The 12816-nt window shown below is 44.1% G+C and overlaps 1 protein-coding gene across 4 annotated transcripts in view; it reads left to right on the top strand.

The window, feature by feature from the left end:
• The window catches only part of LOC146206862 (mitogen-activated protein kinase kinase kinase 13-like), a 135250-nt gene extending 123087 nt beyond the window's left edge, over nt 1-12163 (top strand). For 2 of the 4 annotated variants that reach the window (XR_014704551.1, XM_084591638.1), the window contains one exon: nt 3722-12162. Coding sequence is in view for 3 of the 4 variants with exons in the window: in XM_084591638.1 (XP_084447764.1) it covers nt 3722-3814 (93 nt within the window). In the remaining variant the exon portion in view is untranslated. Of the gene's footprint in view, nt 1-3721 lie in introns of all 4 variants that reach the window. The other 2 variants (XM_084591639.1, XM_084591637.1) reach the window with 2 other exon arrangements.
• Nucleotides 12164-12816: the final 653 nt, after the last annotated feature.

Genomic DNA, 12816 nt, shown 5'->3' with positions numbered 1-12816 from the left:
ATTGGGCTTGATCAGTAGCAAACTTCTTGCGCTGAGCACCCTAGAGGGCCAGTCAACTGGGCGCAATATCGCCAGATTGCTGATAGATACTCTGATTTCCTTGGACATACCATTGTCTAACTGCATAGCTTTTGGCTCTGACAACGCCAACATCATGCTGGGAAAGAAAAATGGCATTGCGGCAGCGCTGACTGAAGCCCATGAAAACGTTATTATAATTGGCTGTCCATGCCATTTAATCAACATTGCAGCAGAAAAAGCGTCGTGTTATCTCCCAGCGAAGGTGGACGAAGTCCTCGTAGATATTTTTTTTATTTGAAAAAAAGTGCAAAAAGGAAAGCTGCCCTTAAGCATTTCCAAGAAATGCTTAACGTTGAGTAATGAAAAATTCTGAAGCACGCGCCAGCTTGATGGCTGTCACTTGGGAAATGCCTGGAAAGGTTAATGAATCAATTGGGACCTCTGCTGAGTTTTTTTTCTTCATGAGGTGAAAAAAGAAGCTGCAAGTGCGCAATTTCTGTCATACTACCAAATTCCAAAGGCTCCAGTGGTGTCGGCGCAAAGTACAGAACTGGAACACATGCCGTGCAAATTGAAGAGAAAGAAGGCAGCAGGTGCTGCACCAATGGCAGTCCACTGGTCCACTGATATAGTGGACCAGAGTAGGCCACCATGCATAACACGTGAAGAGAGGCTGTTTCAGTTTTTGAGCTCGTACCTCAACAAAGCGTGCTGTCTTTTTTTGAATAACACCATTCCTGTCTTTGAGGCATTGAACTGTCGGCTGCAGTCTCAAGCTCCTCAAATACACGCATTGCAATCTTTACTTTTGGGGCTTCTTGAAGACCTCCTTTCAAGGTTTGTCTAGCCACGCCTTCTAAAGGAACACAAGGACCTACTTACAGTTGATTACCATGACAAAGATGGACAAAAGGATGATGAAGACATTGTGGTGGGACTGGAAGCCAAACGCGCATTGTTCAGAAACTCAAGCCAAGTGAGCAAGAACAATTTTATAAAGCTGTTCGGAAGTACATGATCGCTGCCTGCGATTATATTCGCCTCAAATTCCCTTTGGCTGACAATGCAGTAATTCTAGAGTCGCAGATTTGAAATCCATCGACACTATGTCCTTTCAGAATGTGCTTTTCTTTGTGGAACGGTTTCCGGTCTTACTGCCACTAAAGCAGCAAGAGTCGAAAGACCAAGCTTTGAATTTTCTGGAAATGGAATTTGTCAAACTTGAGGCGTTTGACATTCCCCAAAATGTGCTGCAAGAGGAACGTGCTGACAGGCAGTGGAGCGCCATCTCCCAGCTAAAAGGCTCAGATGGGCAAAAGAAATTTAGCCATATCTCAGCAGTAATGCTTGGAATCCTCTTATACCACACAGCAATGCTGAATGGGAGAGGCAGTTCAGTATTGTAAAAAAAAATCGCACCCAGTTCAGATCATCCATGTCCGACACAACCCTCGGTCACATACTTTTGGCTAAATGTCGCAGGGGCGAACACTGTTACTCTCGGCAGTACTCAAAGGAATATCTGAAAAGGGCAGCATCTGCCACATCGAAGATTCCCCAACAGTGAGCAGTGATGTGGCACGTCAGTGGTTTTCAAACAAAAACCACCCAATTCCCGCTCTTTTGAATGAAATAAAAGCAACTCATTCAGTATAAATGCCTAGTAACTCCTTCATTCCCCTCCCCCTCTCCGGTCCGATGAGATCTCCCTAATGCCTTTTCTGTGAACCTGGCAGGTATGCAAATGTCAGCCCAAATTTGCAATTCTGGCCTCATTATTAATCAGCGCTACCAACTAATGTCGGTCAAAATTCACAGTTCCGGACTCATTATTAATTAGTGCTATCATCATCATCAAGCTTGCAGTGAGACAAGGCATTGTTTCAATGGTTTGGCCCCCACGACTATGGAAGAAGGTCATGATTTAGGGGTGGCGAAAGGATCTTCTCTTGCCCTACTGCCCAAGGAACATGTCGCACTTTCGACAAGGTATTAAAGAAGAGCAGAACAATATCTCTAGCAATCCTGAAAACCTCGAATAATGACCTTAGTCCAAGCTGATTTCTGGGGCGAATGTGAGCTGCTCCTCATGGTATTCTCCTGGTTTTATGAAGAAGGGGAGCAAAGGCACTACACAAAATGTAGTCCAAATAAATGCTCCATCTTTCCTCGCTCGCATTTTAAGTAAATGAAAACTTCCACCTTGTATGATATAGTGGGTTGATATTATGCGTGGGTTTTTACGGTGTTACATGTGTTTGTTAACTAGAACTCAAATGCAGTTTCACCCCATTTTAAAAGAATGCGGGTGACTATTAGGAGACATTTTTTTCTACTTGGTTGGCTGCCTTATTCGCCTGTTGATCTTACCTGTTCTAGCAGACACAGGGCATAGAAGCAGTAAAGGACTGTAATTTTTCTTTAATAACTTAAATTGTTGCCGTTCTGTCACTCATAACCTACGCTCGCATCCATGTGATACGAGGTTGATACAGAGCGGCTAACTGCAAAACATTCTTCAAATACAAGTTTTGCATAAGGCCCATATAGGGGTGCAGGTGCGAGCATAGTGGACTCTGAAGACCTAGCGCATTATTTTAGTACTGTGTGGACATATTCCTCAGCTACAGACTGACTATATTATAGTTGGATGCTCAAATAGGTTGTCATAACCGCCAGAGTAGCTTCAGAGGGAAACTTTTTCTTTCGTTTTTTTTATGTGCTGAATTTTTATGTGCTGAAGCAGTCAACAGTATGCTTTTGTCACGGTATATGTGCATCTGTGGGTCATGGAGGAAATATGTACAGGTTCGGACATAAGTAAACGGAGCACGCTTTTCCGTTCAAATTAAAATCACGTCTTCTGTTAAGAAAACAATATTTCTCCATGTGAAAGGGCACTCGTGTCTACTATCTGTTCGCACCATGACCGCCGGTGCGTGAAAAATGGCAAAAGGAAAAAGTGTGCTTCGTTTACTTTTGTCTGCACCGGTACATGTTTGATATGTCTTTCTTGTGTAAGCACTAATACAGTTAAAGCTTTGAAAACAAAGTCGGCAGAATTTGCAGCTTACGTTGTAAAACTTAAATTTTTTAACATGAAAATTTGTCTCTTTATAGCAAATCAGTTTTTCAAAACATTTGTTGAACCTCTTGGGGAAAGGAGACAGTGTGCCCATATATAGAGTTTTGCCTTCTGAAGTGTGAATTCTTGATCACCGACCAACATCATGTTCCTCGTGGGAGGGAATTGGGGAAACAAGAGCCAGGGGCAGACTGCAAGAAGAGTCCTCTAGCAGGGCAAGATCGCCAGCGCGAGCATATACGCGTGCGAATGATAAGCAAGATGTCAGTTGCTTTGATAATCTCCCTTTGAGCACACCATTATCTGCGGCACCTACTTTTATGCATGCGCGTGATGCAATTATGTCAATATTGTGATTTCGCTTCCCACTAGCCAAGTTTGCGATGGTAAACTGTTCATTGTGTCCACCAACAGATACTAGGTTTTTACTCTCTCCGAAAGCCAACTAAAGACACGTCATAATTGGTTTATGCAGGTGATCTGTGGAGACTTGGTTGCATTCAAGTTGGTCACATTGAGTTTTAACTGTGCCCAATTAGGCACACAAGAAAATACTTTGGCCTGCCATTTTGCATGCATTTCCAGGATGCTAACCATTGGCTTTTGCCTGTGCAGAACCCGTTGCCAACCATCAGCGACACATACAGCTCGCCCAGCCAGTCGCATGTGAACAGCGAGACGGGCCACACAGAGACGACCGTCTGGTAGACACCATGTACAGTCCTGTATTTTGTTTTTGTTCAGTTGTTTTCCAATGCTCATCGGACATTCCAAGACATGTTTGAAAGTGAACAAAGCTGTTGAGATTGCCGAGAAAAGGTAGATGGCATAATGCCTCTTCACTTATTTATTGTCACGTTGCAGCTTGGCTATAACAGTGTTCGTATCATTGCGGAGGCACACAGCGAGTGACATGCCAAGATGTGCTCTGGAAAAGCCAGATTCCAAAGCAGACACACAGTGTGGTGAGAGATCGTGGTGGCATTCAGATGGTAAATTTCATTGGCTGCAGTGTTTGCTTGGGCATACTGGTTGCAAGTGATTCTTTTCTTGGTTCCACATTTTGTAATTTCTTGTCTATATGATACAAAATGTCATTTCAACCAGATGAAAAGCCTGGATGAAATGGCAACATTGCTGGCTGAGAAAATAATCAAGTTGCTCACTGCCTAGTTATTTATTTGTCTTTTGAGAAATAGAATTTTTTCATGGAGTTCTTTGTTGGCACAGAATGAGAGACAACTCCCTAACTGGCATTATTTTTATTGAAATTTCAACCAATGTTGTTTTTAATGCCTATGCCAGCACTTGTCCTCTCAATTAAAATTTGTATTGGACAGGCCCTACTCGTTGCAAACTGGGCACAGAGTGCCAGGAAATACTGTAAAAAGTTGTGTATAATATGAACCCGCATATAATACGAGGTGTAATTTCTGGATTGCAAAAGTATAAAGACAATCACAAGTATTTATTTGCATCACATTTTGGAGTTGAACCGCATATTGTATGCGCTTTTGCAACCCTGCACCAGGCACCAAATAGTGCCACGAACCTTCATGCGCTGACCGGGGAATTTCACGCATCGTGAGGAGAAGAGTAACTCACAGTTGCCATTCTAAAGCTAGTAGGGATGCGGGACGGCAGTGTGCACTGTGCCTTTTTTTTACTACTAGCACTGTGTGCAGACGCCCAGGAAGTGTTACTCAGATTCAAAGCTTTTGCCTGCCAAGAGTCCCTTGCTAGAGACCTTTTTCGGTACAACGCATTTGGTGCTTCGCATTTCTCGGAAGTGTGACCGATGTGCTCCTTGGGAATACTGGTCAAGCGTTCTCAATTTAGCTATAGGGCACGGCCAGCATGTCTGACCCATGCGAGGTGTGCTTGGCATGTTTCCAGTCACGTCATAGGCACATCGCATGATGAAACCATCGAAATGAATAGTGCCTCCTTTTGCTGGAAGCCTGATAGCGCTGATTAGTAACGAGGCTGAAATTTGTTCGAATTAATGCGAATTGGAAATCTGACATAATAAAACAGGGTAAATAAACCTCGTATTATGCGCAGGTTTTTTACAGTACACGACAGTCTGGAAACAGAAATAACGGCCAGGTTGTGACAAGCCTGGGTGGCCACTTCCATGAAGAGGTTAACTACCCACTGAATTGAATCGGTCACAGTACACCCGGCTACAGTGTACAATACATTAAATAGCATTTTCTGTGGATTGGACTGGAGTTTGTGCTGACGAGCTGTCTTTAGTAATAGGCACATCTATTACCACTGGCTTGGGCTGTTGTCTGAAAGAAGGCTCTATTTTGTGCTGCAACTTGCCTCTTGCGATTGCTTGATAGGTAGCTGTTCCAATTGCACACTCAGTGAGGAGGAGCGGATTAGGCTACTTGGAGAGTCACATGTACCACCGTCAGCATGCTTAACCTGAACACTCGGCTGCGTGGCCTAGAGACAACGCATGTTTGTGGCAGCTGACAGTGGATGGAGCACAATGAATTGTCTTTTTCCCTCGGAGTGGGCCCTTGGTGCCACATTTTGCACACCGTAAGCCCGACATGGTGTGCACGCATATTTCAAATTCAGCCTCAAAGTTCAAGACGTACACCATGGCGATTGCTTTGCCTTTCCCACTCTTTCTTTCAAGCGGCAATGTGGCAGCCAAAAGGCGCACGCCATGACAGGTTGACGAGAAGATGCAGCATGTTGTCTGGGCATGCATGTGTGACCGCAACCATCAAAATCAAACTGCGCTGCAGCGGCCAACGCTTCGTGGTGCTCCAGGCCGTGCTGCTGAGCGTTTGGGTTAAAGGGGCGCTGGGACATTTGCCAGATCGCTAAATTCCAGCTGACCTCTAGGTTCTTTACACCTTCCCGATGCCCCAAAGCCCAGTCATAACAGCGAAATCGTAGCGCGTAATATTTTAATCCGGTTTTATAATCAGTGTTTTGGCACCGATATGAGCGACACACGATGGCGAAGTTCGTTAATGAATATGACGTTTCCTTTTCGCTTGGGCCACTCGAGCACTGCTTCACTGATTGGTCAAGCACGCACATTAGATTTTACAATCGAGTGTTCTTCAATTTACTGTGCAGAAAATAAATAAAAGGTGTTTTAGTTCCGCGTATGTTCTTGAAGTACTTGTAAAGATAGCTTCACTCTCACGGGCTCCTCAAACCCCAAGGCAGCTGACAACGTTCGGATCTCGGAGGTCGGCAAAATTGCTGGACAGTCGAAAATGACGGGGCTGATGGTTTCTGCCGATGCTCCACAGATGGCGCAAGTTGTGTCGAGATCGCTCGCTACAGCCGAGTTAGCAGCACTCCACAGTGGGCCTCCATCAGCAGCCCACTGCCCAGGGAGTTGTCATATAGTCGTTTCCGGCAGATGACCTCCTTGCTGGCCCTGTACATATACGTGATAGGCTTCGCCTTAGCTCCTGTATGCCACTCCTCCGTCTCCACCTTCGCATTCTCGTTCTCGAACTTTCACACAGGTAGCGCTCTAGTGATCCACGGCAGCAACAGCGATAAACGCCGAAGGAACGCCAAAACGGCGTTCCGGAAATCGTCAATGTAAACAAGGGCTGGAATGCGAGACCCGACTTCTCAGCAGTCATGCAACACACGTGGTTGCTGTTACCATGGTAACAAAGCTGCCAAAAAGTGCGGCTACAGGTTGAGTTGGACAGGCAACCATAATGGATAGTTTCCGACATGTCAGCAGAAAGCTGCGTTTCTCATAAGTTCTGCCCAAGTCGGGCGCTGGGCGAGTGAAATGGGAGAAGGGCTCCCTCTCACACCAGCTAGACGCGATGTTCTTTTTTTTTCTTGTACTTAGAATTTTATAAACCGTATAACTCTCGTTTCCGTGCGCCGATTTTTGTAGTTATTTTTGAACTGACATCGGCACGGTGCAAAGAACCTAGCGGTCGACTGCAATTAGCGGCCTGACGAACGTCACTCTCCCCCTTTAAGCATGCTTACGGTGGTATAATGCAGTTAACAGGCACTTTCGTCTCCATTGAAATGTGGTCACAGACTGCACTCATGAAATCTTATTGAAAAATTTAGATATTAAAAAACGGCTGACCAAAAACCAGAACGTAACACATAGTAGTTACTTGTACATTCTCATTCGACTCTCAGGACTTGGCGTCTGCTTGCAGAGGAGACTACTGTTGAAAAATCCACCTTGTCATCAATTCTTTATTGTGATTGCCTTTGCTGGCCACTTGTGTATTAGGAGCCTACTTACATGAAACTTCCAGGCTGGGCTTTGCACCACCTAGCTATTCACTTGAAATCCTCATGGGCACTGGCAGGCAACATAAAAATAAATGGCTCCATGATCAGGGAAAGCTGGAAATAAAACCTGACCAGCTTGATGAACGTCACGGTGATTAATGTTGCGTTGGCTGAGGTGGCCGTTAAGAAAGAGAGACTGGAGTCCATGTCGAAAGAGCCCTTTATCAGGGGTGGAAGTGCTGCTTCAAAATGCAATATTCCTCCAGAACTGCTCCAAACTGGGTGCCTCGATGTTCTGCCATCAAATTTAGCAGAACTTGGGAACAGTGTCATAGCACCGGGAGAAAAGAGAGAATGCATCTTGCACTGGGCCTAATATAAATAAAATTTTTGTAAGGAAACTAAGCATGGAGCATAATAAGTATTTGTTCGCAAGTAAATTAGTATGAGCCACAGGGGATTAGAGGGAATTAATTGCGAAAAAAATGCACTGTACATGTGACATAACACCTCCTCCTAGCCTTTTGAATCACCGGTGGAGAGAGAAGCAGCAAGTGAAGGAGATAGCGCAAACTACTGTGCATGAGCCGCTAAGAAACTTGTATGACTGCAAAAACTGTTTGAGTTATTCTAATGGTTCTGATATGAAAACAAGCAGGTACTTCAGCATCAGGCATCTTTGTCAATGACATGCTTGTCAGGCCTACGGTAGACAAAACCATACTTGAAGCATTCTAGGTTGGTACACCATAGGTTAGTTAAGCGGGCGAGTTGGTGTGATACATCATCCAAAAAAAACAGCACGAACAAACGGGGATGACAGTGCGTCAGCGCTTGTTCCTGTTGTTTCTTCCTGTCGTCCCCGTTTGTGCTGTTTTTTTTTTTAAAACACCATAGGTGTCAATCACTAGGATGCTTCTCAAGAGCGTTGGAAAGCCATACGGGACCTGTCGCAAAGATGTTAAAAATGAGCCCCGGCATCGCTCAAGGCATAGAATCAAAATGGATATGCACAAAATAAAGAGCGGAAATGTCATGCCCATTAATCTGAACTCCACATTGTGGCGCTGCTTGAACGCATCAAAAGTAGAGCCGACATTTGAATCTATCAAGCCAAAATAGGCAAATGCTTTAGGTCAGACTAGGTGTTCAGTTATCAAGTTCACCAGCAAGCGTTCTGCTAAGGTGCAACTAAATGAGTGTTTTGGAGCTTTCAGATAATATTTCGAGCACGTTTACAGGTTCAAACACATTTGATAATTGCAGTTTTCTCTTTTCTAAATAAAAAATGTCCAATCTGATTCCCTTCTATGCAAGTTCAATGCCTTTCCAAATTCCTACTCATATCTGATGAGACAAACAGCCAAAGCATGTAAAGATATATATCTTTACATGCTCTGGCTGTTTGTCTTTTTATTTTTATTTCAAAAAGAGAAAACTGCAATTATCAAATGCGTTTGAACCTAAAAACATGCTCGAAACATTATTCAAAAGTTTCAAAACACTCATTTAGTTGCTCCAAAGCTGCTCCAAAATGCTTGAGCCTGCTTCCACCTCTGTTTATTGTTAAAGCGATGGCTATGCATACAGTTCAGCTCATGTAACCAATGAAGACAATGCAGTCAAAGACGAAGACACAAGTACAGGCACAATTCACAGAACAGAAACTGAAACAGGACGAAACAGAAACTAGAACAGAATAGATAGAATACATGATATAGCAATGACATTCTCTAAAGCATGTCTTCAGCATGAGTGCGGGCTGCTCTTGGAAAGCAGCCGTAGCTTATAAGCTTATACTCCACATTAGGAAGTCACTGCACTAATCTGTAGTGGCATTTGTTCTGGTTGTTTCGTTTGCTTGTGTTGTGATTTTTCTGAGTACGCAAATTTCTAGAATTCCTCCTTGCACTGCATTGCGTGAGGAATAATAATCATATGGGAAAAAAGTATTGCAGGGGCCTTTTAATGGTCATGCAACACTACCCATAAGTGGAATCCCGCTGTACCTGAGTCATCTTGGTCTGTCACAGCTGGTGCTTGCAACATTACAAAGTGATATTACCAAGTCTACTGAATTTTGTTTCACCTCATCTTCTGAATGCTTTTTTTAATGGCCTTTTATTTATGTACCTGGTGCACTCACTTAATGAGTCACCGGCAAAGCTTTTGTGCAGCTATTAATGTAGGAAGAGAAGTCCACATGTAGCAGTGCTTTGTGCAGCTTAGCCTTTAACAACAGGCTGTCCTTTGGTTTGAATGTTCAAATACTGCTGGATGGAAGGAATTTTTGTGCAGCATGTCTCTCGGCTGTGGCTAGGCTAGTTCATTGTCACTGTGTCCATTGCATTCCCTCTGTGGCTACCCGACATGATTTTTTTCCTCCACAGGGAACAGTGGCAGATTTGAACAAGTTATTATTTATTGACAGTGTTTTTGCTGCAGTGAAGCATGTTTCATGCATCTGCATAGAACATTGAATACTGTGGGCTACAGACCTGGACCATTAAAGATTAAAGATTGTAGCCAAAACTGTGTGTGCTCATGGATCTGCGCCATCAGAGTACACTGTGAGCCATCAGAGTCCGGTGTCACTCCTTGTGCGTCATCGTGGACTCCACACTTGGGCTACTCAGTTGATTCTTTTGGCACATGTGCCACAGTGCAAGTGAGGGGGGGGATAATACAGTTTTGATGGTTTGGTTTGGTTTGTAGAGTTTAACGTCCCTTTCTACCACCTGAAGTTCTTTAACGTGCACCAACATCGCACAGCCACGGCCGGTCTCGAGGGAGAGCGCGCTTCTCTTCTCTTACGGCCTCTCCAGTGGGGTCTGTTTCCACGGCCCGCCGCTCCTCAGTGGGGTCGCCACCGCCCCACTGCTTCTACTCCGCTACAGCCGTTCACGCGCAAGGGAAACGTGCTCGCTTTTAGCTTCGCCCGCGTCAGTTGCAACCGGCAGGTCCTGACATTTCGCCCCTTATGGTTTATACAAAGGCTGTAATCAGCATCTAACATTTATCGTGTACGAGAAATAAAATACAGTCAACAATCCGCTCATGCGCGCACCTTCGTCAGTGCGGCCGTGCACGGTCGAATGAAGCTTCGGGTACACTTCAACATTTTTTACCCCTAAGTTTTGTACAAAAATAAATTTACCAGGCTATGCAATGTGCCTTTGAATATTTAACGCAGCTGTACCGCGACCTGAGGTGAGTGCATGGTGAACTGTTGGGTGGAGATTCTGTCAACCGCTACCGTTTTCGTTTAGATCAGAATTAAGAGCCACCAGCAAAAATTGATGGTGCGCCTCAGATTCAGAGTAAAAAACAAATATTTACTCATATAGTAAAAAATTCACTTCTCTAGTGGAGTGGGCTGTTCTAGCTTGGTTCAAAACATATCAGTCGGTTGAAAGACCGAAGATGTATATGTAGTCTTGCGACTACTTTCAATCAAGGAAACGGGCATAAACAGTTAAGCAGAATCGAAAAGAGTGGCAAAAATAAAAAATTGTCCTTCAAATTTAAACATTGCACTACATATTCATCAATTAAACAAAATGCGACCAGCGTCTAGAAAATTCAGTCTCAAAATCTTCCTGCACGGCTTGTGCACACAAGGAGTTGGCCTCTCGGTCTTCTCTGTCACTTTCCTGGTATAATTAATTGAGAATAATAATTCTGAGAAATTTTTCAAATATCAAAGAAGCATACCTAATAACATAGCTGTTTTCAATTCCTTTCGGGCAACTCAGTGTTGAATTCTAAAATGCTGACAATCAGGATCTTGAGTACTTCGAGAACATTTGTGCGTAATAGGTGCACCGCAGCTTTTTCGGGAAAAAAAAAAGAAAAAAAAAAAAAGCTTGTCCAATAGGGCAACAAGCTCTGGTTTCGGATAATGCAGTCCACTAGAATATTGTCCTCGTAGAAGAGTGTACTACATGGGGCTGCTTCTTTAGCTAGTTTCAAGAAGAATAGTGCAAGCGTCACACCCAAAGTTGATTAACTAAACGATATATCCAGCAACGTAAGGTAAACCGGAATATGTGACAGTGGGAAATGGGATGGTAGGAGTGCCATCACTTCCTTCAGTGCCTTGATTTTGCTCTCAGATGAAACGTCCATCCTGACAATGTAGTCATGTGCCGCTAGCTGTTACGGCCCTCGCATCTAGAATGTCGTTCCCTTCCGCACGTTAACTTTACTTTCCCGAAGGGAGCCTCAGTGGGTCGCTATATAGGGCTTGAAATGAATCTTCAGTGAGAGTGTCCTTCTTTACCGCTTTAGGAGTTTCTTGCATACTTTCGATATAGCAGGTGAACTCATTTGTAAGTCACTGCATCGAGTATCACCTTCATCCTTTATTGGCCTCTTTTTACCACTTCGAGCACAGGTGGTGTCATGAATATCAAACCATTTTTGATTGTTTTCATAATAAGCTTAATATCGTGTAAAAATTTTATTAAAGCAATGTTTATTTGCAAAATTAAAATAATGTTTATAATACCACACATTGGCTAATATATGAATTGTAATGACGTTTAAAACTCAACCCTACACCGTTTACTTTGACTGTTATACTAATACTTTATATCATGCAAGCATTTTGCAATTTACATTACATTTTTATGAAGTTATTTTCATCTTCGGTGCTACATGGATGGTTTCCCATCTAGCGCTGAAAGACGGTTTTGCTGTTGCAGACGAGTTGCTGTCATGTTAGCCTTGAAGAAGCTTCGATGTGATCACTGCTCATTGTTTTTTTTTTTTTTTCTTCTTTCCTATTCTTGTACAGGTTTGGGGAAAATTCGGATTAAAATGGACAAAAGTAGCTACCATGCCGCAATGTATGTCATGCTTGTCGAACGTTTGCTGAACGACAGTGTTTTTTATATCCGTTCACGTGTGTAGTATGTTGACGACATGCCGCTGCAGCATCTACCTTCTGTGTTCTTTCATTTCAGGGCTGCACTCACCACGAAACTCGCGAGCGACAGCGCGAAACCAGGCAAAAGCCACCCGCCGCCGCTGAAGCAGACGCGGAGCGAACAGTGAGCAGGTCGCGCCCCTAGCGGCGGCGGAAAACGTAACTCAAGGAGAAACGTTCCCATTGTTCCCGCGGCGATTGAGAAGGCCGTAAAAAGAGCGCGCGCTCTCTCTCGAGACCGGCTGTGGCACAGCATACGGGCGCCTTGCTTTTCGCCTCCAGCGAAAAGCGGCCGCCGAGGCCGGGATTCGATCCCGCATTCATGGGAACAGCAGTCGAGCGCCGTAACCACTGTGCCACCATGGCGGGGCCTAATACAGTTTTGAATATGAGTTCTAATAGTCTCTTGGAAATCGAGAAGAAGAAATGGGCAGGGCATGTGGTGCGAAGAGAGCATAAGCAATGGTCACTAAGGGCAACAAATCAGATTCCAAAGGAAGGAAATCATAGCAGGGGGTGG

This window comes from Amblyomma maculatum, chromosome 1 (assembly GCF_055883805.1).
Source record: "Amblyomma maculatum isolate TAMU_Amacu chromosome 1, ASM5588380v1, whole genome shotgun sequence".
NCBI lineage: Eukaryota > Metazoa > Arthropoda > Arachnida > Ixodida > Ixodidae > Amblyomma > Amblyomma maculatum.
This window is presented reverse-complemented; position numbering and strand designations above follow the sequence as displayed.